The 27,826-nt window shown below is 37.9% G+C and overlaps 1 protein-coding gene and 1 long non-coding RNA gene across 4 annotated transcripts in view; both read left to right on the forward strand.

Moving 5' to 3' along the window:
- Nucleotides 1–27,826, forward strand: part of LOC140246221 (ADP-sugar pyrophosphatase-like) — a 157,295-nt gene that overhangs the window by 117,208 nt on the left and 12,261 nt on the right. For all 3 annotated transcript variants that reach the window (XM_072325673.1, XM_072325674.1, XM_072325672.1), the window contains one exon: nt 7,598–7,660. In XM_072325673.1, the coding sequence (XP_072181774.1) occupies nt 7,598–7,660 (63 nt within the window). The remainder of the gene's footprint in view (nt 1–7,597; nt 7,661–27,826) is intronic.
- LOC140246108 (uncharacterized) lies at nt 8,890–12,423 on the forward strand. Its single transcript, XR_011902427.1, has 3 exons — nt 8,890–9,059; nt 11,696–11,876; nt 12,298–12,423. It is a non-coding gene; the product is annotated as an uncharacterized lncRNA (long non-coding RNA).

The raw sequence follows: 27,826 nt of genomic DNA on the forward strand, positions 1-27,826 counted from the left end.
GTCTCTTGCACGAGGATAGCATGTGGGAGTGAAGGGGAGAGTAGATGTGCTGAATCAGCTCCGCACCATTAGAGGGGAGTCATCTGGCGTTCCACTGCCAAATAATGAGGTTCAGATCCATTATTGATTCTGATGTAGGAGTTCGTATATCTTTTCCTGGGAAATGACCACATCAAAGCAAGTGTTTGCAGATTGAACAACCAGCATGATTCTCTTGTGATCAGAATCAGCGGCATCAAGATTGTTTATAACTGTGCTCACGAAAGAGACTAGTTTTTCCACTAGGAGAATGGATGTTGCAGGAGGGAGTTGCCATTTGTTTGTTTGTGTGGAGGCCGTAGTTGTATCTATAGGGACAGGGAGGATTCTGTGACCCTGTGCCCTGTCAGTAGCCTGTTTGGGTTGAGCAGGTGCATGGGTCACACTCACAGTGGAAGGATGGGAGCGAGAAGTGGTGATGGAGGAGGTGGTAGAGTTGGACTCGGGATTATGAATGGGAGCAGGTATGGTGGATTGAGGAGGAGAATCGGGCACATGAGGACCTGGGAGATGTCGCAGGTCAGATTGATCTGGGTTAGATTTCATAGCTTGGGTGTTGGATTGGGTAACCTGTAGTTTTTTGGCAGCTTCCGCATAGGAAACATGATTCAAAGTGGAGTAATTTTGTACTTTACGTGCAAGTTTGAACTTTGGGCAACCTGTGTAGGCCGCGCTATGGGGGCCCCCGCATCACAGACATTTTGGATTGGATTTGGACGGGCAGGAGGAGATCATGGTTTTCTCCACATCTTACACAATGCTACTTGGATCTACATGTATCCTTTGTGTGACCAAACCGTTGGCAGTGAAAACAGCGAGAAACAGGAGGAACATATACACTTACTGGGAAAGTTTCATAGCCAATGCGCACCGATTCTGGTAGTGAGGGGCAGTCGAAAGAGAGAACGAGTACATTGGTTGGGGTAGGACCATCGTTTGATTGTTTTGAGATGCGCTTAACTTCGGTCACACCCTGGCCCGCCAGCGCCTCCTTGATGTCTTGTTCCGTCATTTCGGGCGAGACGTGTTTGATGACTCCTTTTAGAACAGGAGAGAATGACTTGTCATTAGTGACACGAATTGGGGTTTTGCAGAATTCGTTCAGTTCCATTGGAGTACAAACCTGTTTAGGATTGAAACATTTGATAGTGAAGGATTTTTGTTTACGTTGGACTTGAGACACTTTTCCTACTGACTTATTGATTTCACGTGCGACCTGGATGGGGTTGATGAGAGTAATGTTTTTGATGGTTCCAATAATAGTTACATACGGGTTGAAAGGAGGACGGGAGGGTGTGTGAAACAGTTCAGATTCGTCATCGGAGTAGGGTTGGGAATTTAGCCGTCGTCTCCTTCGTGAAACTTCTGTAAAACCAGTGTCGCGGTTAGGAATCGGAATGGGGTCAGGTTCTATCTCTGAGAGGTCGGGGTTTTCTTTGGGGTCATTAAGAACAGTGAGGGGAGGGACGTCCTGAATTCCAGACATGGCCGCCATTGTGACGGCCATGTAGGGAGGTGATGGAGTGGGAGATAAACAATGAAGTGGGGCAGGGCGAAGCGAAATGAATAAAAAAGAGAAAGAGGACTGAAGGCGCACTGGACCGAATACGAAGAAAGAGAAACAAAAACCGGCAATTACAGTAGAGGCCAAGCGATTAGGAACTCTAAAGAAAGACTGAGGCCTCTCAGTTATATAGTGAAAAAATCGGATAACTCAGGACAAAGGGAATAACAAAAGAGAACGTGTGTATAGAGGAGGTGAGAAACAAAATGACAGCTACACATAGGGCACACTTATAACTATGGCAACGTGCAGCAAATGAACTAGCAGCCTTACATAAGTATACCAGAATCAGATGTAATTCTGATATCTAGACGTAAATACACAGTGTATATATAATAACACTGTAATAAACGGATAATACTTATACTTCACAATTAAACTACAGGTAAGCAATCTAAGATATATAGATAATACTAATAAAGGATAGGTAAAGGAAAAACAAGTACAATAGGCCAACACATCAAGACAAAAAAAAAATAACGAAACAATATACTATTTGCTGCAATGAGAGATAAAGATTCTTACTAGGTATATAACATCAACACAACGAGATAGAAAAGTAAGTGGCAAAATGTATAAATCACGCACCTGTATAGGACGGAATCTAAAGAGCAGCGGACGTGCACGCACTACGACAGACTGCAAGCAGTGCTTGACTGCCACGAGTCAAACAACTTACGATGATATGCGTTGTCCTTTGGGTTCAGATCCGCAGTCAAAATTCAAAACAGATTCAGCAGAAATGTTTCACACAATGATCAAATAAATGAAAAACAAGCTCACACATATATGAGCAGGAAGAACATGCAGTGGTTAATCAAAGCTGAAAGGCAGAAAATAGATACAAAATGCGGTTAATAGTCCAAGTAGACCAGCAGGAGCACCACGGCACGTCCACACCCTTCGACCCTGCAAGGATAGAATGTGAAATCTCGCAAATTGTTTAAGGTATCTTCATGGAAATTGGTACATATGCATGTAATGACTGGCATGGTTTATCTAGGGAATTTAGGGGTCATGGGTCAAAGGTCAGGGGTCAAAAGTCAAGGTCAACCCCTCAAAATTATCACTATTTCCCTCATATATATATATATATATATATATATACAATGCTTGCAGGATTTTTCTTGAAATTTGATAAATACATGTATTACCTAATAGAAATTCCCTGCCACAAGGTCATGCCGTGTTGGCAGAGCAATCCGGGGTGGTCCGTGTGGCTGCCGTGTAGCTGCCGTGTTGATCTGTGTAGATGCCGTGTTTGTCCGTGTAGACGCCGCGCTCTTACGATGTTTGACGACGCCGTCTTGCTGAGCAATCTGAAGATTCATTTTGAATGTTATCATAATGTTGGCCATATTTTGCTTATTTGATTATTAAATGAAATGTAATTTCACTTAATGATAAAGCATGTAAAACAAAAGTCAATCTTGTCCAGAAATTTGTGCAAAAGTGTAAATTAGAGCTGTATCATGTGAAAATGTGTAAAACTGTACCATCCTGGAAAGCTGGTTTTATCACTCTTCCGCTAAATTTCCACAAATGAAACTAATATGGAATAATCTTCATGTATAATTCTTTATTGATAGATATATCAGAATAGTGCCCAGGTATGCCCAGTCAAGTAATTGTCGTCTTTATTTCAGCATTTTTGCTCAATTTCTATTCGTGCATCCTCGTGTCTGTACCACCTACCTTTTATAAGAAGGGATAGTGAAAAGTAATTACCATCACAAAGACATATCTTCCTTTGAAAGTTGCTGGTGATTATGCAATGAGACACGAGTCAATTGTCTTCGTATCTGCGTGGCAGATCCTGTTTGGCACATGCTTCAAATATTTTTGAGCAGTGGCTTCGAACATGGGTTCAAAGGAAATAAGACAGTTGTGACTCCATTCTCTTGAACCTCCTTGGTGAAACTGTTATCACACATTGTGAAAATATTGTACTATATGGCAAAAAAAAAAAAAAAATTACAAAGGGACCCTCTGCACAATCTGAATACAAATTCAGGGTATGAAACTATAACTCATTGCCCACATCTTAAAGAAAACCCCATTCGATTTGCTTCAGTGGTGAAAAAGAAATGAGGAATTTTAAAGAGGATGTCAGGAATCTCTTCCCTCCAAGTTCTGTCTATTGTATTCACACATAAGAGCATCAAAGTGCTTAATTTGGAAGAATCAGACTCATGACATGCTTTACAACAATCCACATTTCTCTGTGACTGCTTAACCAAATAGAATGGGGTTTTTTTTTGCAAAGTAGAGCTAAGATGTTATATTTTAAGACCCTGAAGTAGCATTTAGACAGTTTAATTATATTGGGTGTTATCAATGCAAAAATCTGATTGTATTTTTTTGGGGGACATACTGTACATGTACACCTATTAGGTGAACCATGCATTATGGCAGAGGCATACCAGTTTAGGAAGAACTGGTATTGTTGTAATTGTGTGAGTGCTTGTTATTGTTTTGCTTAAATTGCAAGCGCAAGGGTCAATAACCAATTCCCCTATTTTTTTTATTGTTTACGAGACAACGAGGTTAAAGCAAACACATGTGAGACAGTTCAGTTTACATTTGCAATGGCCTTCTCAATTGAACGGACTTTATTTACAATCGATCAGGATCATACCTGTATCGACACGCTGTCATTTTAATATAGCGTGGTAGTGACAGACAAAAATTTTATATTATTCTGGCGTTCAGAATAATGCCTACAACTAAGTATAAATTGAACAGATGTACATTACCCCTCTTGACTTGTTCAAAATCAAGCTCAATAATGTGGATCCACAGATATTATCCGAATTAGGAAATTCCAAATATTGATACAAACATTCACCACCAATACTCTATCACGGTGTATCAGGGCGCGAAATCTCCAGTTTATGTTAAGTCCGGAATGTTCCGCGAAAATCCATTGAATGGCGTGCGTCACTTCGCGAGGACGGCGTCGTCGAAGATGAGCGTGAAGGACGAAATCGGGGCAAAAAACTCGAACACGACGGGTCCAGAGCGAGATGAAACGGGAACGGGATGACGGTTGACTGGATGCTCGGCATGAATGAGGCAATGAGCAAAGAGTCAGATTTGCCTGAAATGATGTAGATGCCGCATTGTGACAGTCATCGGCAGAGATTGAGCGGACATTATCCTCTTATACACGTGTATACAAAGTCAACAGTTTCTAATTGCCGGTTGTAATAGACTGACTGTGGGCTGCGGTGCTGTTCTCCTCCCGGGGAAAGATGCTTATTTCCAGGCTGTCGAGGCATAGGCTGAAAAGCAAGGGCTGCCAGGCGTAGCAAAGTCCTCTCAAAATCTCCAGCCAAATATTTGTGGAGAAACAAGGACTGCCTGACGAAACGAAGTCCTCTCACAGTTTTCAGCCAAAAGTCATGAAGTTGAGGAGAAAAATCAGCTAGACGAGCTGATCTCGGGCAGCATAATCAGCAGTCAATGGCAATTTCAAAGTCCTTGCTAATTCCGAGTTTTCAGGGTTTTTATATGGCTCGATCATGACAGCGAAGTGGGGGTCGTGGTCAAACTCACTTCCTCATTCAGGGGTCAAAGATGCACACAAGTCTCCGTCCAGTCTGAGGTCAGATTTTGTTTTTAGCTGCCTGGCATTAGGACGCGTCAATCAGACAGCAACTGGTATATTTCCCTGTCATCTTATTCATGCACACAATGAGATCTATTTGCCCTGAACTTGGAAGAAAAACGACCCCGGAAACACTAAAGAGTGAGGGGTCAGTGGCGGTTTTCTTCCCTAAGAGGTGGTGATTTGTTATGGTCAGTGATAATGAGGCTTTGGGCCAAGGGGTACTTTATCAAAAGGTCAGGCAGAGCGGTCAACTGTCAGCTGTGGTGCTGTGCTGCAGTGTGACATTTTGCAGTGCCCACTTCTACTGCCTATATCATAATAAGAAACTGTCAGGCACCCGTCCTAGTTTTAAACAGACTTTCCTTCTCTTTTCCTAAATCAATGTAAATACAAGATGCAAGAAGGTTTTGCACATTTTTCACTTTCAGGACAGAGCAGTGCACTGTGGTCACCATGGTAACGCAGTACAGCGCTGCTACACCAGTCACCACAGCAACATTTCTAGTTGATTTTAAGGATTGCACTGATTTGAAGAATAAAAGAAAAAGGAAATAAACATTGGTGCAACTGTAACGAAGCGTCATCCCGCTATCAAAGCTGCATTTACATGTACTTTGCGTCGCTGAAAATGTGACGTATAAAGTCTTGTGTTTCTTTTTTATTTCAAGCCTCACACTATTTAGAAGAAAAAAATAAGCAAAGAAAAAGGTTTTGAAGAAAAAAGAAAAGGAAGAAAAAATTGATGCAACTACTATATAGGTGTTACAAAAAATATTTCCCATTTTTGATCCTTAATAGGTCAAAAACTATCCATCTGATAAGACTGTTAAATTGAGCTTTACGCAGGAACCAATGATGTGTATGTGAGTGTGTGCTTACAATGACCATGAACAATAGACATGAATACCACGAATACCACCTTTTCAGAGCTCTGACTAGGCTTCTGGGAGGTGTTTCATTAACGTTTGTCAGCGCTGACAACTGTCGGCGCTGACAATTTCAGCAAAATCCTTGGTTTTGATTTGCTGAGATGCTCTGGTCACTGACTGTTACTATGGTGATTCAAGTTGTCAGCGCTGGCAAACGTTGATGAAACACCCCCCAGGTCTCTTGCTCCAAGGTACATGAATGCTTTGTTAATAATTCATGATGGATTACCTTGGGCACTGCTAGTCTGAATTCATGGTAAAGGGTAAAATGCATGCACACGAAAAAAGTAAGCACATGTTTTCATGTGATTGCATATCAACACTACATTTCAGGATGAATGACGACTACGTGTGATAGTGGAATTTCTCATGAATATGTAATAGAGCATTCAATCCCTGGCCATTGTTCAGGACCATTGTCTGGGTGTAACCCACACACTCCCATACACACCAGTTGACCCCTGTGCAAAGTGAAGTAGAAGAAAATAATAGTGCAATTATCGTAACGAAGCAGCATCCATGCTCTATCAATGCTACATTTTGTTTAATTTAACATCTCTGTGAAGTGACTTAAGTGTCCAAAATTATCTTCTTTTTTTTTATGACATGATTGTTCATATTTATCACTTAACTAAAACATATGTTTGCATCGCATTTGTATAATTTCTTGCATTTTTTTATGTGAAGAGTCACGCAATTTAGAGGAAAAATAACAGCAAGAAAAAGATTAAAAGAAGAAAGTATGAGTGGAACAAACTGAGTGCAGAGTCAGCGGCATGGGGATGCAGCAGAATTCGTTACAGCATTTGGCTGCATATGCATGTAGATTAATATAGTTTCAAATGACAGATGTTTTAGAAATGTGCATGCGCATGTGGCTTGAAGAGGACTTTGGGGCTGCATGCAGATTGTTTATTGATCACTGTCTGTACCCAAAATATCACTGTTAATACCCACCTGAACATTTGTGAATTGGTTCTTTGTGCGATCATTCTCAGTGTGATTTTGGTTGTAACAACACCATGCCCTCCTGAAGGACCTGTCCCCTGAGAAGTTCCCCAAGTTTGCTATATGTTTTTGTTGGGTAATAGTCTGCAAGAATGTGTGGAAGGTGAACTTGTGATAGAACTCAGGTCAGTGTAAAACCCTTGGGTCTCTTTTTTGTTCGGCATTTTACCTCCAAAGCAATTTCACCATTATGAACTTGCACTTTCACTGCTTGACCTGTTACACTTGTCTGGACATTTTCACCTCGTATCACTTGTGATATTTAATTGTACGAGTAGCAGTGTGAAATATAAATGCTATCCCTTATAAACTGGGTTCCTATGACGGATTTTGCATGATTCTATACCAGCCTTGCTTCAGTCAATGAAATCCCAACTTCATTGAGTCATGATAATTAGGGCTGGAAATAAAGTATTTCACTTTGCATTCATATCTTGTCTACAGATGAGAGTGAGTTTATTGAGGTTCTTCTGGTGCCTGTGACTGAAATCCTGCAAAGATTACAAGGTAATTTCAAGTTTCATTAAGAAGTGGTGAAGCGATAAATGCAATCATAAAAACTCCTTGCAAACGAACTCACAACAGCTTAATGTGATCCACTTATTGATTTCAATGCCATATCACAGAATGTGTTTTTCAGGGAAGAAAGTCAGCAAGAATGTGAGTTTATTTTTTTTTTTTGACAAAATTATGCACATATTGAGGTATCTGAGCCATTCTGTGTTCTGTAAAACTTCATTACTCAAGGATTTTACACACATTTTTGTATTGTAGCATACTTTTCAATACTTACCGCCGTTGCTTGCTGCAATGTACAGACGATGCTATTTGCTATTTGCAGGTATTTATTTTGGCTAATTTCAGACCATCCTCATCCACGATTATTGAAATCTGAATATTTGACAAGAATTATACACATTTGGCAATCAAACACAAGTCTCTTCAAGCAACAGAATGCTATGATCAAACCCAATGTGCGGGCGATACATGCATTTGATGTGAAGTTGTGTTTAATCACATGTCAAGTTTCTAGTAATGGGGTCCTGGTGCAGTAGTTTAAAATAACAGTTTTTTTGCATGAATCAACAGATTGATTCAAAAGCTTCAAGAGTGATGTGTGATATGACTGTATTTTTAGTAGGGAAATGCCCATACAAAGCAGTAAAAAATGTAGATATAACTTACCCAAATTATTACCTGATGGAGAAGAATGTGATCAAAGTTTGGGGATGAGACAAAACTGCTTATACGTGCAAGAAGGTACCAACCAAGTCCTTAGCTCTCTTGAGAGTACACCACTTGACAGCATGCTGTGTGCAAAAATTCCAAATTTTGCTCAAATCGTTGTTTGTGAAAATCCCTAGCTTTGTGTTTTCATGCTTTTTTAGCTTATCTGAGCCAAAGGATCAAGTGAGCTTTTGCGATCCCTCTTCATTTGGCATCCAGCATGCATCGTGCGTTGTCCGGCGTCCTTCATATGTAAACTTTTTACATTTTCATCTTCTTCTTGAAAAACCTCATGACTGGTTTTTGTTGAGCCCACCGAAGGTGCGGGGAGACTAAGGGCGGACTCACACTGTCCGATTTTTACTGCAATTTACCCTTTGCGATGTCACACGACGAGAAATCGCACAGTGTGAGGATGTCTGCAATACGACAACCGGCGATTTTTGAGCTTTCGCAGCCCATCGCAGAACTTTCAACATGTTCAAAATTTATCGCAGGATCGGCGAGATTCTTTGCGATGATGATTGAAAGCTTTCAGTGGAGCAAGGCGGTAGAAGAAATACTGATCAAGATTTGAGTGGATATAATTCCTTCATTCCACATTTGCTTACCGATCTATCTCAACATGATGACGAAGATGAGATGGGGAGGGATTTCTACAACGACTTAGGATGCAATCGTGAGTAATTCTACCATGAATATGGGCTTGTCGTGTCCATCGCAGCCATCTGGTCCATACGTAGTCCCATGTATAGAGTTTGACCGAGGGCAGATTAAACAGTCTGTGTGAGGTAGGGTAAAAGTTTGTCTACCCCATAACTGGATCTGGATCTGGATCAATACGCTGCCGGACCGGGTGGTATAGTGCAGCGGGGAGAGAGGGCGCGGACAAATTAGTCTTAGCGAAGGTGGCTTTTTTCTAAGAACAAGGTTCTACTGTATGCATAGCCTAGCCCTTACACCTATGGCTATTAATACTAATGGTTACTGTGGACCCATATCTAGCCTATAGGTACACACATTGTATGGGCCGAGTAGACTCTAGTGGTTCTAGGCCTCGTTAGATCTAGAGTGTTCTAACAAAACTTACTAACGTTAGAGTCTAGATCTAGTCGATTTTTATAGACATACATCTGTACTAGTGTGCTACGACTAGGCCTACATTTTACAAGACTACCGGTACTACGCTAGTGCTAGATGCTATAGGCTAGTATAGATTTCTAGAGATCTAGACATTCAGCTAATTACATTCTAATGGGTTAGACTTTCAATGTCAATATCATCATTTTTCTTATCAACGTGTAAAAAATTATCTTGACCTCTATTCAACGTTTAGACAGAGAACCTATGGAGCTGGAAATGATCACTACGTCCAGTTAAGTGCAGTAGGGCAGAGTGTAGAGCCTAACGTGTTAAAGTCTAGACTTATTAGATCTAGGGCCTACAGCTAGTACTACTAGTAGGCCTAGGCCTGGACACAGACAGTGTAGATCTAGGCCTATATACCAAGAAACCTGTCACGCCGCATAGATTAGGCCTAGACATCTCTAGGCCTACTAGAATCTAAGAGTTAGAGTATATTGCTGGATCTAGATTTCAACTGTGCTAGCCTAGCCTGCCGTGGGCTTGGACCTTTTAATGGTCTAGATCTAACATTAGGGCTCTTGGACCCTAATAGGCGTGGACCTACATGTATAGAGAATTTAGAACTTGTCTAACCGTTGGAGCTATTCGAGATCCATAGCTACGAGTGTTAGATAAGAAGCAGTAGGGATCCAGATCCTAAACAAAAAACAAACAAACAAACTCTGTCTGGAGGAGTTTAATGACATTTTTTTTTTTTTTTAAATCTTTGACGGTTCTCCTCCTAAGCAATTGTTTAGGAGGAACTCCTCTCCTAAACATTATTAGGAGAGGAGTTCGGGAAAAAAAGGGCTTCTCTATGCATGTTCATTATTATTGACGAAGGGTCTAGTCTCGTGGAAATTGCGCAACTAGGGCAGGTGTATAGCACTATAGATACAGATGAAAAAGAATAGGGCCTAAATGAGGCCTGCGGTAACTTAGATTGATCGTTTGTTCTTGGACATTTGTACGGAAATTGTAGTCGAGAAACAATTTCTAGATCTTGGGCAGGCTGTAGAACAGCTAATGGCCAGTGGTGGAGGGCGAGTCCCAAAGACAAGTGGACCAAGTGTGAGATGATAATAGTCTAATGTGGTGTGGGTTTGTGGCGTACTGTAGTAACTGCTTGCGCAGTTACGTTATATGCAAAGAATATTGGATTTTGTGTGATGTACTCCATGATCATTTGACTGATTGAGTCTGACACCCCCCCCCCCAAAAAAAAAAAAAAAAAAAATGCAGTGAAGTGACCCTCTCTATTAGATTTACATTTTATCCATATGTGTCACTGTGTAGTTGGAGTTTTTATGTGGTGATCATGCACTCCAAAGTGAAAGTTGTAATGTTACTGTATGAGGCTGTAACTTATGTTCATGCTCAGGTCTGCAGACTTAAGTTGTACTTCTTGATTATCTGGTAGCACTTCATTTGTCGATCTGTCTCAAGAATAAACAGCCCTGTCGTTGCTGCCTCAGCAAGTCACGAACGTGCTGCGCACAGTAGGACACTGTGCTGTGCACAGCACTTGGTCAGGCTATAACATGCCATACAATTTACTTTCTGTTAGTGTTAACTTTAATTGTTCTGTAATTGCATAATTGCATAATATATCAAATGAAATAATTGCATAATATCAAATGAACTCAGAAATGAAGTCTGAATGAAGTCTGAATCAAATGAAGTCTGAAATCATCAAGGACCATGCCCCCATCTGTGTGTGTATAAATTGTACTTGCAGTTTGATGGCGGAATATAAAACGTGCTTATCATTCAAGGGAATTCATGAATTATCCAAAATTGCAGACTGAAGAAAACAAATGCTATGTGCATCATGTGTTACACATGTATATTGACATACTTGTATTTAATGTATGTGATACGTAGTGTAATTTGGTTTAACTTTTGGGCCCCAAGACCTTAGTAATTGATTGAAATAATTATAACTAAATAATATATAAATTTATGAAGCACAGAACATGTAGGCCTATATAATATTGTGGGTTACATGCAAGTGCTTCTGATATGTCCAATGATTAACAATGGTGAATAGTTGAATAAATGTGTTTATCACTTTACGTGTTTGTTAAGTCTATTCATGTTGCACTTTTTTACCCAAACGGTAAATTTAGAGTCTACTCTGATTATCATAAAAGCCTAAAAAATATTCTTCCCTTTTGTCACCCTAAACAGGTCTGAGTAAAAATGAAATCTCTAAGGACTTCATACAAAAGGCTTCTCACAATGTTGAAAAGGAAGAGTGGAAAAGGAGCAGCTGGAAACTGGTTGTCCTACAGAAATAAATGAATTGTCTCTGCAATTTCTGAGAACACACATTATGCCAAGAGGATCACTTACCAATTTTGAGACTGAGGTATATGTTAGAAGATGAAATAAACAATTCCTCATACTTCCCAAATTTTTGATGTGACTGCATGTGTGAATACATCAGTTCTTTTCTTTTTATGATGCATAGACAATAAAAACAAAACAAAACATTAGTTCAGTTGTGAGAAAGAAAGAAACTAATTCAAACGGTGTAATTTAATTGTTTCCTACATTATTTTGAAAGAAAGTCAAAATTTCATTCATGCTAGCCTAAAAGTGATGAAAAGATTATCATAAAACTTCAAATACAGTTCATCAAAAGCAATTTCTAGAAATTAATGAAAACATTATTGCCCTGAAAGAATGAATCCATAGTAAGGCATGTGGCAATCATGCATCCCTCTTCATCATTCTAATTCAATACAATATGTATTCATGTTTTTCTTTTTCCTTCTTCTCCTTTTTAGGAACTACAAGATGATGAAGACTCTGCCAGCAAGTCGTCATAGGCTGAAATGCTGCACACAAGATGATGGAGTAGGAGCAGAAGGAGATGCAGGGATTGCCAAAACAATACCTAAGAAGATAAAGAGGAGTCAAGAAGCATAGGAAACAAGCATTTTATCAGCAGTAAGTACCCTACTCATGCACTCCTGGGAAATGGTTTCCTTTGCCCCTAAAAAAGAGAAAGAAAAAAAGAAAAAAAAAACACATGCTTGCTGATTTTTTTTTTCTCTCTCTACAGACAAGTGCAACATATTTTATGTATTTGGGGTGTACCTGTAAATCCCAAATTTGATTTACATTGTTGAGTAGGCTTTATTTTGAGAATTATGATCTAGGGATACTTCTTTTTGTCAGGGGGTTCATAAATCTAAGATCCCTGGCTAGATTTGCTGATTTAAAGTTATCACATGAAACATGGACTATTCAGGCACAAGTTCACTAAGTATAAAAAAGAAACATGCCACATTGTTCCTGTACTTTTTCAAGAAAAAACAAATTCCACAGTCAATTCCAAGGTCAATGAATGTCATAAAAACTCAACTCAATAACCCAACCATGGTTGTCAGTTGCTGATGTATGTAGTTCAAGTGCTGTAATCACTCTAAGCAATTATGGGGAAAATTGGAGGTATCCTAATCTACAAACAATTGCTACACAGTGTACCTTATGCATTTTTCTAACACTTAATATTTTCCCCATTTTTCTCCCTTTTTTCTGTCTTTTTCTTGTTTGTTTAGCCCTTGTCATGCAGTTCACCTCAATTCTTACATCTGTAACTGCAAGATCGGTGTAGGATGACATTGCTGTCTCTCTGGGACTTGCTGGAAACAAAATGTGACTTTTCAAATCAAGAAAGTGGCAGCTACTCGTGCAAGAAGACATTCAGCAGGCAGCCCTGAAAGCGCAACTTGAAGAAACTGACATATTGACTTTTTCTTTCATTTATGTTGGACCAATGCAAGTTTACATGAACTTCACATACATTTACTATCATCTTACAATGGTTTGATATCTGTTTTCTCATTAACTACAAACACAGCTACTCTTGAAAAACTTGTCATGCTCAAATTTACTTTGCAATCACCCTGTGCCAAATTTTTCTGAAATACCTACAAACAGCTGAAGAATTTCAATGTGCAAGGCTTTGTCATGATTTTACGGCGATTATGCACTGTTACTCTAGCAATGCACATTTACTTTCTCTTTAAAATTTATCCTGCAACTATAAATCAAGTACAAGTGTACCAAATTTTGTCTGAATCGCTGCAACACTGGAGAGGGAAAAAAAGATCCACAAGCTTTTTCCCTGTTTTGTTTGGGCCATTACAATGTTCTGTGACAGTGACAATAGAAATATTCTTTCCACTACAATTTAGAAATGTATGTTTTGCATAACTTTACCTTAAACTCAACATGTGTGCCAAATATTGTTTGAATGGCATAAAAACTGGGGAAGAAAGTTGTTCCCAAAGCCTTTACATAATTTTGAGGGCCATAAGTGCTGTTACCATGGCAACACACTTTGCATTGCGCTGAACATGTACGCCAAACTTCTTTTGAATGGATGGAAAACTTGAAAAGAAGTTCAAGAGATGCTTTGCCCTAAAGTTGTACTCTAGCAAAATGGTAGTGATATGACATCATATTTCTTTGTCTTTTACAAGAATGTGCAGAGTAAAAACACCTTACATAGGGTGAGAAAGTATGAGCTATTTCCAGTTTTCTAATCTTAATTTAACTCGACCATGGAACAACTTAGTTTTATAACTTATTAATCACCTTAATAACGCCAGTCTACATCAACAAGGTCTTAATCATTGATAAATGATTGACAAATTGCACAGTGTGTTTCCATTGCCTCGTCTAAACGTATTCAAATGTGACTTTGACAATGATATTGCCAGAAATGTTTGAGCTAGAAAAATGGAGAATGGCCCATATATCCTTGCAATAAATTTCATTGTAGCTGCAAACAAGAACTCATGTTACTGTGCAATTCTGAATTTAGAGTAAAGTGATTGCAGCAGTCAGCATTCTGAGATAGCTCTTTTTCCTTATGCAGTCATATTCTGCTACTGTATAAGTGTTTGGTATGTTATCCATATATATTTAAAAAAAGTCTTTTGATCTTAACCACTGATCCCCCCCCCCCCCCCCTGCACACAAAATTATGTTTTTTTTTTTTGTTTTTTTTATACTATCTCTATCTGTATCAACGGATAACATTTATTACTGGATTCACCATTGAGGGTTTGAGTCAGCAAATTGTTATAGTTAGTTTGCTACATTGTGGGCTACAATTTACCACTTACCCTTATCATTCAAATATTTCAAAGCAACTCAGTGTTCATTCATTTGTATCTGCCTGATTTACTGATAACATTATTTCTTGCTTATGTCATGTCTGGAAAGTAGAATGTGTAACCAAAATACATGTACACTGGCCTTCAACCTTTTATCTTACTTTTTTTCCTTTCACACATTTTAACCAGCACATCTTCTTCTTGTGAAGAATTCCTAAGGTTGACAGCAAGATAATCTGAGATGGACAGAAAATAGACAATGTTGAAGATGAGACCTCCTGTAGTGATATTACGGCGGTATACAATTGACAAGGTTCACACAGTTGGAATTTCACACCTAATGGCTGCTTGGCCACGGTATTTTGCAGTGCATGCATTGTCTGATTAATCTGGATTAAGACCGGTAGCACATTTCAGTGCACCTCCAAGCACCCCTTAGAATGCTGGTATGATCATTCTATTTTGACACGTTTCAAAATATGTTTACAGTAGTGTTTATGTACCTGTACCTTCAAGAGCATTGCTTGTAGAGTATGTTATATTGCAGCAATTTGCTCTGTGCTGTTTGTTGCAACATGATATGGGAAATAGTGGCATAGGTAGTTGTCTCATGCAAATTGTAATGGCAACAATCACTCGTATAGCTGAACTTCTTGTAGATGTTGACTGATTTTTTTTTTTTTTATGTGGAAGAGAAATAGAAGTTGCTTAGTTTTGTCACTTTGTGTGCTATTTTTATGAACTATGACGTCCATACTTCAGTGTATGTGAATTGTACAGCACAATTATGATATTGCTTTGGTAAAGTACTACAGTAGTACTAGTTTTGCATTGTTTGTGTTCTTTATTTTGACAGTACAATTGCCATTGAAATAATTTAAGCATGCACCTGTATTTTGGTGTACAGCAAGAGTGATCGATGAATCTATATTAAATTCAGTGACTGAATATGAGATCATTCTCTTTATTCTTGTCACTTTCTGTATATGTGAATCAATATACGTGTATATTGTAAATAAGTGTGATTTCCTTACATCTGGATAGTAAATATATACAGAAAACCAAAGTGAATTTTTCAAGGACCAACTTGCAAAATAAGTCAGCACAATATTGTATGTGTTTTCGAAACCACAATGTTAGACTTGCACTATCATGGCTATAGAAAAGCACTCAGAGAATACAGACCTCTGCCAAGCAGTACATTTTCACCTACATTGTGATTTCTACCCATTGTTGTAGTTACATAAATGCTCATAAAGTATGCTGAAAATGACCCCATTTCTTTCGACCACCGCCCCCCCCCCCCCGAAAAAAGAAAGAAAAACTTTGATCCAGGCAGTGATCCAGATCAATACCAAAATTGCATCATCTCTTCCTTGTATCATCATTAACTTTATTTCTTTGATTATACGGTATTATTTGATTCTATCTAGTATTTTTAAAGTTATTTTACAAACAAACAAGCAAACAAGCAAGCTTCAACAGGCTTTACAAACCAACGTCGCCAAAAACATTCACGAGTACACTTCATTCAGACCGGTGCCATATCGTTGTACGCATGCGCACAATGTAAATGGTATGCTACAAATCGCATAGTGTGAGGGTACATGTATGCATCGCAGCACCTGCGACAGAGGGCAACAGGGTGCGATATCGCTCATTGTCGCATCGCCACGTATCGCAGTAAAAATCGTACAGTGTGAGTCTGCCCTTTGGGATCGCCTGCGGCGTCTGTCCGTCCGTTGTCCGTCCTTCCATAACGCTACAAAAACTTGAATAACTCTCTACTGAGGACTTTGGTTTCAATCAAGCTTGGTGGGAAGAGTGGTTAAACAAAGTTACACATTTTATCAAACATGAAGGTAGCTGCAAGGTCAAAGGTCACAGGCAGGGTCAATGAACTTTAGGGCCCAACGTTAAGTTTTTATGGCGCATTTCGAATATGTCTCGTAACTTTTGATGTATATGTCCGTTGTGACCAAACTTGGATGGTAGATGTCCCTTGAAGAGTTTAAGGTCGCCACAATGTCAAATGTCACAGACAGGGGTCAACAAACTTTTAGGGTCCAATTTTAAATTTTTATGGCACATTTCCATTATGGCTCAAAACTTTTGATCCATATGTCCATTTGTGACAAAACTTGGATGGTAGATGTCCCTTTGGAAGTTGAAGGTCATCACTAGGTCAAAGGTCACAGACAGGGGTCAACGAACGTTTAGGGGCCAATGTTACGTTTTTACAGCGTGTTTCGATTATGTCTTACGTGTATATCTTTTGCTCGGTGGGACTGTTTGCTACCAAACTTTGTGGTAGATGTCTCTTGGGGAGTTGAAGATCAACACAAGGTCAAAGGTCACAAACAGGGGTCAATGAACTTTTAGGAGCCAATGTTATGTTACAAAGCTCTTATTGTACTCACACTTTGCCTTGATTTCACTGTATAACAACAAGTTTGATTTTTACAAATGTGTTGTACATTTGTGGGCGAGATACATTTCTGCACTTGTTTTTATATCACTTTATGTCTAAAGAGTGCATACCATTTTTCAGCATTTTATAGTAATTATTTCTTTACCCTTTATTGAGGTTTTGCCGCAACTAACCCGTTGAGGAATGTCATGTCATACTACCATCTGTGTTTGAAGTTGATATCTACAATGGTGATTGCTAATACTGTCTGCTCTATGCATGAAGACCGACACTGAAATTTTGCAAACCATTTTGAATCTAAATTTTTGTTACTCGGGCTTGATATTGCAGTTTCTTATTTTCAAAATTAGAAGCAAATTATCAAGAAAGGCGAAGCTGCAGAAAACTGGATATAAACTTCATAACCTTTTTTGTGGAGTTCCACAACTAACCTGTGCAACGTTTAATTTCATCAAGCTGCATCACATGTATGTCCACATGCATGTCCACAGAGAGAAAAGCCCTCAAAATTTGACACCATGAGAAGAATCACAAGATAGTATGTTTAGAAATTTTGGTAAAAACCATAAAAGCAGATTTAGATGAGACTGTGATAAGGTAATTTTGTCATACTGTGCACTTCTGTTATAACATGGTTCTAACGAAATTCCGGTTACAACCGTAAAAATTTAAGCTGCAACATCATCCATTCTATGTTTTCTGCTGTTTATTTGTTCGGTTATAATGAAAATTTTGTTTAATAAAAGAAAACTGCCAGTCCTGAGGACTTCGTTATAATGGGAGTCCACTGTCACAGTATAGATAGAACTGATACAGGAAAAATCTAAAATGTACCCAGTAAGTTCTACCATCTTTTTAATATGCAGGAAAATGTCAATCATTGATTAACTCAAACCACACATTGAACAGTTATAAGATCTGACAAAAGTAATTAATTTGATTTTATGAAATTAATGGCTGATCATCTGTCAAGGTCAAATATCTATGCCTTCGCCATGTAGTGTGACCAGAGGCATTGTTTTCGGGGTGTCTGTCAGTCTGTCCTTCCATCTGTAATCGATTTTGTGGACAATGTAACTTTAGAACCATTTGAGGTATCCAAATGAAACTTGACCAAACAAAGATTCTCTAAGGAAAGCTTTTGACCATGGAGGTCGAAGGTTAAGTGAAAATGCTAAAAATTCACTTTTTTCTTCGTATCTAGGCAATGACACAAGGTTTCTCCGTGGAAATTGATATATGTACATGTACTGCAGGTGACAATGATTCTCTTGGGAATTTTTAGGTCATGGGTCAAAGGTCATTCTAAAAAGCTCAAATTCTACTATGCAGTGCTGAAATTATGTAATTTTCTCCATACCTTGGAATTACTCAGTGTATATACTTAGGTATGTATACATGCATTACTGCATAATGATTCTCTGGGAAAGGGCTATTGGGTCAAAGGTCAAGTGGAAATTTTTAAAGGTCACCTTTTCCTCATTTTGAAAATAGCTAAAAGTGTTGTGAAAATTATGTTTCCATTTACTACCAACTGTGATTATTTGAAGAAAGTCATTGGCCATTGGGTCAAAGGGCAAGGGTCAAAGTGAAGTGAAAATGCTAAAATTTCTTAATACTCTCTGAATCAATATAGCCATCTAAACGTAACCTGTTTCAAGGAATGAATAAATGCTCAGCATATTTTACCAATCATGTCAAACTGTAAGTCATCTGCTCAAGATGTACTATAGACCTATTGTAAGCATGATGTGAGAAGGTGGAGGCATACCAGTGGCCATAGAAACATTTCAAGTTCTTATTGTAAACCAGGTGATGAAATTCCTAATCTATATCTGCTCAAAAATATGTAGCAAATAATGCAGTGAGTGAGGTTCCATGCTTTTTGAGACTATGTGACTTTTTATGCCTCCGCAACGAAGTGGCCGGAGGCATTATGTTTTCGGGTCGTCCGTCCGTCAGTCCCGTTTTGTTTTTGTCGATATCTCAAGAACCGTGAGGTGGTTTTACATCAAACTTGGTATGAGGGTATATCTTTGGGGGATAATACTTTGTGTGGATTTTAGGGTCACAGGGTCAAAGGTCAAAGGTCACAGGTTATTTTGTAAAAAAAAAAATTGAAATTTCATGTTTTTCTCCATATCTCGCAAATGGTTCAAGGTATCTTCATGGAACTTAGTGTATATGCTTGTACTGATGGGCAGTGATTATCTAGGGAAGTTGGGGGTCATGGGTCAAAGGTCAGGGGGGTCAAAGGTCAAGGTCAACTCCTCAAAATATCACTACTTTCCTTAAAATGCAATATGCCTGAAGTTTTTTTTTTTTTTTTTTAACTTGATGTATGGCATGTATTACCCAATATATATTTTGGGGGAAGTTTCTTGCCCAAAGGTCAAAAGGTCAAAGGTCAAGTGAAATTGCTAAATTGCACTTTTTCCTCCATATCTCGAAAGTAACTCAAGGTATCATCATGAAACTTACATATTTATGCACGTTCTACCTAACAGTGATTCTCTGTGGAACTGTGAGGTCAAAGGTCAAAGACCAGGTTTAGATAATGCTATTTTCCCATTTGATACTGAAATTATACTTTTTCTCAATACCTTGAAAATTACTCAATGCATAAACTTATAAAAGGGTCAAAAGTCAAGTAAAAATCATCAGTTCCCCAAATACCTGCACTCTGACATTTTAATCATGCATCCAATTGAACCTAGTTCTAGAAAGTGAACATTCAGCACATTTGTGTCAAACCTGTCATTTTAATATTTTGCCAATTGTGTGAAACTGTCATCACACATTGTCAAGACATTGTACTATAGACCTATTAGGAGAACCATGCATTATGGCGGAGGCATATCAGTAGCCGTAGCGATATATCTAGTTTCCCATTTTGAAAATAGCTCAAAGTATTATGAATGTTGAATATTACCAGTTATTGATTATTTGAAGTTGTTGGTGGTAGGGTCAAAAGTTGAGTAAAAATGTTCAAATTCTCAAATGTGCTTTCTGAAACACTTTAGCCACACTAATTAACCCTGTTTTGTGATTAGATTGTAAAGCGCATAGGGAACATTCATTTGTTATATGCACTATAAAAAATTTCATTATTATTATTATTTTCAAGGAATGTAAGCCATGATACATTTGGGGTTTTGCCAAACTTTGAGACATGTAATTACAGTTTTTTTGCCAATCATGTGACATCTTTTCACATTGTCAAGATGTAATATAGACCTATTCTATTTATTTATTTCCATTCACAGTGTAGATATCTCTTTCAGCACGAGACTGATTTTCAAACATATACAACAAAACAAGAATAAAAGCACTCAGACAACATAATAAATACAAGTATACTTGTTAATTTCAAAAGCATGGAATACTGTAAAAGTGGATATTTACGCGCGACTAATTTTTTGCACTTGGCCGGGTAAGAAGAGTTTTGCATGTTTTTAATTCAGTGGAATCAAGACATCCCACACTGGAATATATGGCAAGCAAAAATATTCACATGCTTTTATTTTCACACTAGTTTCTGGTTGCGCGAAATGCGTGAAAATTTCCACTTTTACAGTATTGTGGAGTTTGTTTGCATATTCGATTGGCAAGGTATTCAGGCGCAGTGTGATGGACACAATAAACAAAAGAATAAGATTCATTCTTTTCCATCTCCTTTGAAGAGGTTCGATTCCTGACTGGTTGTATAATTCATCACTTCATGCAAACATATCAGCATTTAGTATAATTCTCAAGGCTCTTTTCTGTAGAATGAATAGCATATTCAGATGGGACTTATTAGCATTGGTCCATACAGAAGAACAATAATCAAAATGAGATTGAATAATTGTGTGATATAACATTTTTGCAATATGAGAATTCAAAAATGATTTTGCTTTGCGAAGAAATCAACTCTTAACAACGTTGCTACGAATATAATCAATTTGATATTTCCACTTTAAAGTAGAATAAAAAATCACTCCCAGATATTTACATTTTGGAACACGGTGCAAAATTTCCCCACCTACAGCAAGTTTAATAAAATCATCATTAAATCTATTCAATTGCCTTTGGGAATCAATAAGCATATATTCAGACTTTTCCGCATTCAGAATCAATTTGTTATCTGTGAGCCAAGACGAAATACTTTTGTAAATCGTCATTAATTGAGGCAGACGTAACATGAGGATCACTAGATGAAAAATAGAGACAAGTGTCATCAGCATACAGTGATAGTTGGCAGTGCTGTGTATTACATTTGGGATATCATTAATAAACAAAAACAGCAGTGGGCTGAGTATAGATCCTTGAGGTACACCAAACTCAACTCTCCTGTGCGATGAAGTATATCCATTCACCATAGTGGCCTGAAGTCTACCAGTTAAGTAGCTTTGGAATCAGGACACACTTCCCTCATCAAAACCATAATGCTTCAGCTTCTCTAGAAGAATAACATGATCAACCATGTTGAATGCCTTCTAAGATCGAAAGTAACAAGGCACATAATAAGACCTTTGTCCATACTGTCCTGTAAATCTTCAGCAGCATTTAACAGAGCAGTATTGGATGAGTGGTTTGCAAGAAAAACTGATTGTTTACAAGAGAGGATTGAATTCTTGTTCAAGTATGTAGTTACTTGTTGCTGGACCACTCTCTCTAAAACTTTTGACAATACCAGCAGTACAGAAATTGGACGATAGTTGGACATTTCAAAAGCATTGTTACACTTAGGTAAAGGAATGACTTTAGCAGTCTTCTATTCAGTTGGAACAATGACATATTTTAAAGACAAATTGGATCACATGCATTAGGGGTGACACAATAAGCGAGGCTGCAACTTTAAAGGACAAGTTCACCTTCATAAACATAAGGATTGAGAGAATGTAGCAATATTAGTAGAACACATCATTGAAAGTTTGAGGAAAATCGGACAATCCGTTCAAAAGTTGTGAATTTTTGAAGTTTTTGTGCAGTAACCGCTGGATGAGAAGACTACTGCAGTGTGTGAATAACTTAGAATGTCACATGCGTACAATAATATAAGGAAAATATAAAGAGAATTTCACAAAATTTCATCTTTTGAAAAAAGTACACATTCCCCCCGACTCGTTACCGACAAATGTTATGGGTAATATTATTCCCCCTGCCTTTAGAAAGAGGCGAGTCAAGTGCTCTTTTATAATGCGAAAAAAGTGAAAATATGTTGAATTTTCTTTACATTTTCTTCATACTGTTGTACGCATATGACTCACAAGCTGTAGTAGTCTCCTCATCCAGCGGTTCCAACACAAAAAATTAAAAATTCATAACTTTTGCATTGATTGTCCAATTTTCCTCAAACTTTCACTAATGTGTTCTACAAATATTGCTGCATTCTCTCAATCCTTATGTTTATGAAGGTGAACTTGTCCTTTAATGGCCTTTGCCAGTATATTGTCCAGACCAGTAGATTTATTCATTGAGAGCCCATGTAAAATTTCCTCTCTGTTACTGGATTAAGTTCAAATTTCGATTTCACAGATTCACTAAAATATTTTAAAAAGTTATCCCCAAATTTACATTGACTCTTTAGTCTCCCAACAATCTTAGTAAAATATTAATTGAATGATAATAATAATAATAATGGTAAACCATTTTTACAGAGCGCAAATTACATTCAAGTCTCTAAGTGCTATTAGAAATCAGAAAAGACGGATACATGTGTAAGAACACACAAAAACAAAGAAGAAAATTTACAGAACAGTTACTTTACAAACAAATGACACTTCAGTAAAGACTTGAACTGATCTAATGATGAACATTCTCTGATATCATTAGGGAGCTGATTCCAAAGTTGAGGTATTGAATATTGAAAAGGTTGTTGACCATATGACTTTATTCTGCTACAGTAAACCGTTTTAACAATTGTTTGGTGCTTAAGCGAAGTTGTCTGGAAGGTTGATATTCCTTGAGGAGCTGTTGCAAATAATGAGGAGCTAACTGATGTTGACATTTATAATATGCAATTATAAGTAACTTATAAACTAACCTATGTTTGACTGGCAACCAGTGCAACGTGTGTAATGTTGAAGAAATAGAGTCATATGTGTGAGTTTGGGTAGCCAATCTTGCAGCTGAATTTTGAATTCGCTGCAGTCTACCTAACATTGAATCTGACAAACCAACAATCCATTACAATTATCAAGTCTACTCATTACAGAAGCATGTATAAGCCATTCAGTCGCACCTTGCTCAAGGTAACGTCTAATTGAACCAATTCTATGTAATCCGAATGACGCTGTACGACATATACTGTTAATATGATCAGTCAAAGTCAATTGATCATCAAAAAGAACCCCTAGATTATGTGCACATCTAGTAGGACGAAGAATAAACTTATTGAAAGTTATCAGAGGAAGCAAACTCCTTGTTCTAAAACGTGAACATATATGAAGTAATTCAGTTTTTCCTTCATTGATTAAGAGGCTGTTTACTGAAGACCAATCAGCTATAGCACATAAACATTCTTCCAGTTTTGGAATAATCATTGGCCAATCCCCCTGTTTCCTGTTGCATGGAGGTGAGTATCATCTGCATAGATTGCATGACCACAACCAAAGTAAGTTATCAAATCTTCCACTGGTGATAAATGCATAGTGAACAGAATTGGGCCCAACACTGAGCCCTGCGGAACTCCGTGTCGAAGCAAGCAGCTGGCCGTCGATGACGACAGACTGAGAGCGATTAGTGATGTAAGATTCAAGCCACTGAAGTGCTGTGCCACAATAACTCAGCAACCTCACGATTATCTTCAATTACATCACCATCAACTTGAACAGAGTATACACTGGGATTACAACGTTTCTTATGAATCACACAGCGTAATGTTTTCCATTTCTTTTCACCGTCACCAGAATTGCATTCAATGCTACTCTGAATATATTCAGTTTTCAGCGTATGAAGCTTACTTGTTACTTTATTTCTTTACTTACAGTGACTTTCCCAATCACTTGGATTATTATAAGCCTTGGCTTTCTTCTTAAAAATATCTCTTTGCTTCATCATATCTTTAAACTCTTTATTTAACCATGGAATATCATTATTTTGCTTAACACGCCTCATTCTCAGTGGTGCATGCTTATCCAAAATTGAGCAAAATTTATTTATGAAATCATAAGCCAATTCAGTGTCGCTCTCTTGATACATATCATTCCAATCTACACCGGCCAACTCCTGAAAATTTTCAGTATCTAATTTTCCTACAGTCTGTGAAATCATATACAGTCAACCTCGCGTAAGTTGACATAATCTGGACTGAGCAAAACACGTAGACTTACGCGAAAGTCGACTTATAAATGAAAACTAATTTTTCCTGTACAGAGTAAGATTTGGATCAGATAGCTATCCAAATCTTACTCCTTTTGCCGCCAAAACATGCATACTGACATTAGCAACAATGTTTTAGTTTATGCATAAATCTCGCGCGGATTAGTAACGACAACGCACAATTCCCAAATCTCTAGAGAGATTTTGAGAGAGCGGGATAGGAAACCTGGGCCCGTTTCTAGACACTTTACGTTTTAAACTTGATTTGAAAAATAAAATGCAAATTCCCCAAATTGCATTCAACTTTGGGATTTAGATTTAAGTGCGTTGCTGCAAGGATATGCGTGTGAATTCGTATGATTCTGTCGAGATAATTTTTCAGTGCCGACTGAGTTAAAATATGTGTGATTTTCCTTCCCTAGGTCGCCATATTTGTTTTGCTTAAATTTCTATTGCCATACTCTGAAAATGAATTGTTCTCGCGCTCCGATTCGCACATTACCGCTCTGTACGGCGCGGGCCCGTCTGAAATAAAAAGAAGAAGAAAAGTTTGTTCATCCAAAAACGACGTCTTTCGGATGACTAACCTTCGTAAAAACCTCTTTCCATTGTCGGACTAATTTAACTTTGGACCGAGATTTAAGCCTTCGGCATAGCAAACTGTAACAACAATTTGCTACCATTTTCATTGACATTTTGTGAAGCAGCATGCGCTTCGGTAGTTTGAAAGGTGTAAATGTTGCAATGTCTTTCCCCTGCTAGTGCAGATGAAGTTTGGTCATGGCGAAAATTCCGTTACAAAATACAAAATAACGGGAGTCTTTTCAACAATAACCACTTCCATAGATTTTTATGCATTTAAACGCAGTTTCTAGTTTTTTACAAAAACCACTAGTCTATATTGCAACGCTGATGGACTTGCATTTGATTTTTAGAGTTGCATTTACATGCAGTTGAGTTAAGTTTCCTACAATTTTCTAGTTTTGTATATTATCAAACGCAAGTGTGATTTGATGGAGTTGCATTCGATTTTCAGAGTTGCGTTTAAATTTTAATATTGCATACGAAATAAAAAATAATGCAAATCTTTTCAACAATAACACACTTCTGTAGATGTTTAGAGATGCGTTTAAGCGCAGTTTCTTATAGTTCGTACAAAAACCGCAAGTCTTCTCTGCAATGCTCTAGCGTGTAAATACAGTGTTGCATGTGATTTCATGGACTTGCATTTGAGTTTTACAGTTGCGTTTAAACGCAGTTGAGTTTGAAAAAAAAACCAATTTCTAGTTTCGTATGATTATCAAATGCAAGTCTTTTCAGTGTTCCGTGTGCTATTTTCGTACGAAAACCACAAGTCTTCTCTGCAACGCTCTTGCATTTTAAAAACATCGTTGCGTGTGATTTCATGAACTTGCATTTGATTTTTAGAGTTGCGTTTAAACGCAATTGCGTTTCAGTTTTGTACAATTATTTTCTAGTTTCATATGATTATCAAACGCAAGTCTTTTCAGCACACACCTGCATTTGATTTTTTGAGTTGCATTTAATTAGTTGCATTCTAATTAATTTTCTAGTATCGCTTCGGAATGATTAACATTAGAATATTCGGATAAACAAAAACATATTTCATGATTGGATAATGAATATCTACTGGGACCTATAGGTGTACAAAATTTGTGCGTTTTGAGAAAAACGAGAGGGAGAAAAGGGGGAAAGTGAACTGACTTGGGTACTACATGTAATACTCCAGTGTAAATGAGTGTATGCTCTTTCTATTCTGGCATACAAGACAATGGACGCATGGCGGAACGCTACCGCGCGGTAGGTGCCTACACTAGCAAATTAGCGAGTAGAAATGCTGCGAATAAGAGCGGGAAAACAATTCTTTTTCAGAGAATGGCAGTAAGGATTTTGAGCGAAAAATTATGTCGACTTAAACGAGGGAATTAACACGTATTTCAGCTCAGTTGGCACTGAAAATCAGGTCGACTTACGGGAGTTGTTGACTTCTAAATGTCGACTAAGACGAAATTTTCAAGGAATAACAAAGGCAAAAATCTTGACTTTTTTATTGTGTCGACTTAAACGAGTTGTCGACTAATGCGATGTCGACTATTACACTTCTGTTTTACATTACCCCACAAAGCAACAATCATATAATGATTACTCAAACCAATCTCTACTACTTCACAATAAAATTTAATAATCTTTTCAGTGTTAGATGTAAATATCAAATCAATGAGAGTAGATGAACAGCTTGAAACTCTAGTTGGTTTATCTATAAGTTGTGTCAGATTAACATCCTTGGTAAGACATAAAAGATGCGCAGCATATCGACTGGTGTTTGATCTGAGCATGTCACAATTGAAATCACCCATGACAAGTACATCCAGGTCTACTGCCTCTATCTTTTGGAATACTTGGGATAATTTATCAAAAGATGACACCTGGGAGTTGGGTGGACGATACCATACACAAACAGTAAATGGTTTTTGTTTGGCTAATTCAATTTGGAGTACAATCATCTCAAACTCTTTATCATGCATATCCTCTCTATCTTATAAATCACATCATTTTTCACATAGATTGCAATTTCACCTCCTTTCCTGTTTCTATCTTTCTAGCAATATTAATACCTATCTACATTGATGTATTCATCTGGGATTGTCTTATCTAGTAACCATGTTTCACTGAATGATGCAATATGAAATTGACTATTTTGAAACATGTTTTACTTCATCGATAAGTTTCTAAAGAGAACATATTCAAATGGGAAACATTAAAACCATTATGGTTTGATATTGTCCTATTGACGTGTTCGAAGCTACAATATTCAAAACTAGTATGCAGATTGTCTTTTGTGCTACTGATATTGAATTCAGAACTGATTGCATTATCACAATCATAATAACCTGGCAGTACAAGAAAACTACATTTTTGACACTTCCATTCACCGTTGTTAACATTGTCACTTAAGCAGTACGTATGACACCAGCCTTCACAAGAGGTACAACGAATAGCATTGGTATGTTGTATAGCATTAGCACAAACTAAACAAAAGCAGCCAAATGTTTTCATTGAGAGCGATGGGCTTGTATTCGTTAAGGATTGAATGCATATAGAGAATAGTCAATTCAGTCGTTCAATGTCTGTTATTGATGTCATGTGTACCTTTTTGTTGGCTTGTCCAGGTTCGTGTACCAGGGCTGTGTTTTTGCCGTAGGATGTCCAGCACCTTTTCATGGAGGATTTCTTAGATGCTTCTTTGATGAGATTTCAACGAAACACTGATGTCCTCGAGCACAAACACATGTGATCCCTTGAGTTTTCGCTTCGCTCAGTACACTTGGTCTCTGATGTATCGCGCAAATTTGATGATGGTGGGTCGTGGTCCCTTCTGTGGAGATCCTGGTTTCGGCGACACTCGATGTGATCTTTCGATGTTGCCGA

Source organism: Diadema setosum, chromosome 2, assembly GCF_964275005.1.
Source record: "Diadema setosum chromosome 2, eeDiaSeto1, whole genome shotgun sequence".
Lineage (NCBI taxonomy): Eukaryota > Metazoa > Echinodermata > Echinoidea > Diadematoida > Diadematidae > Diadema > Diadema setosum.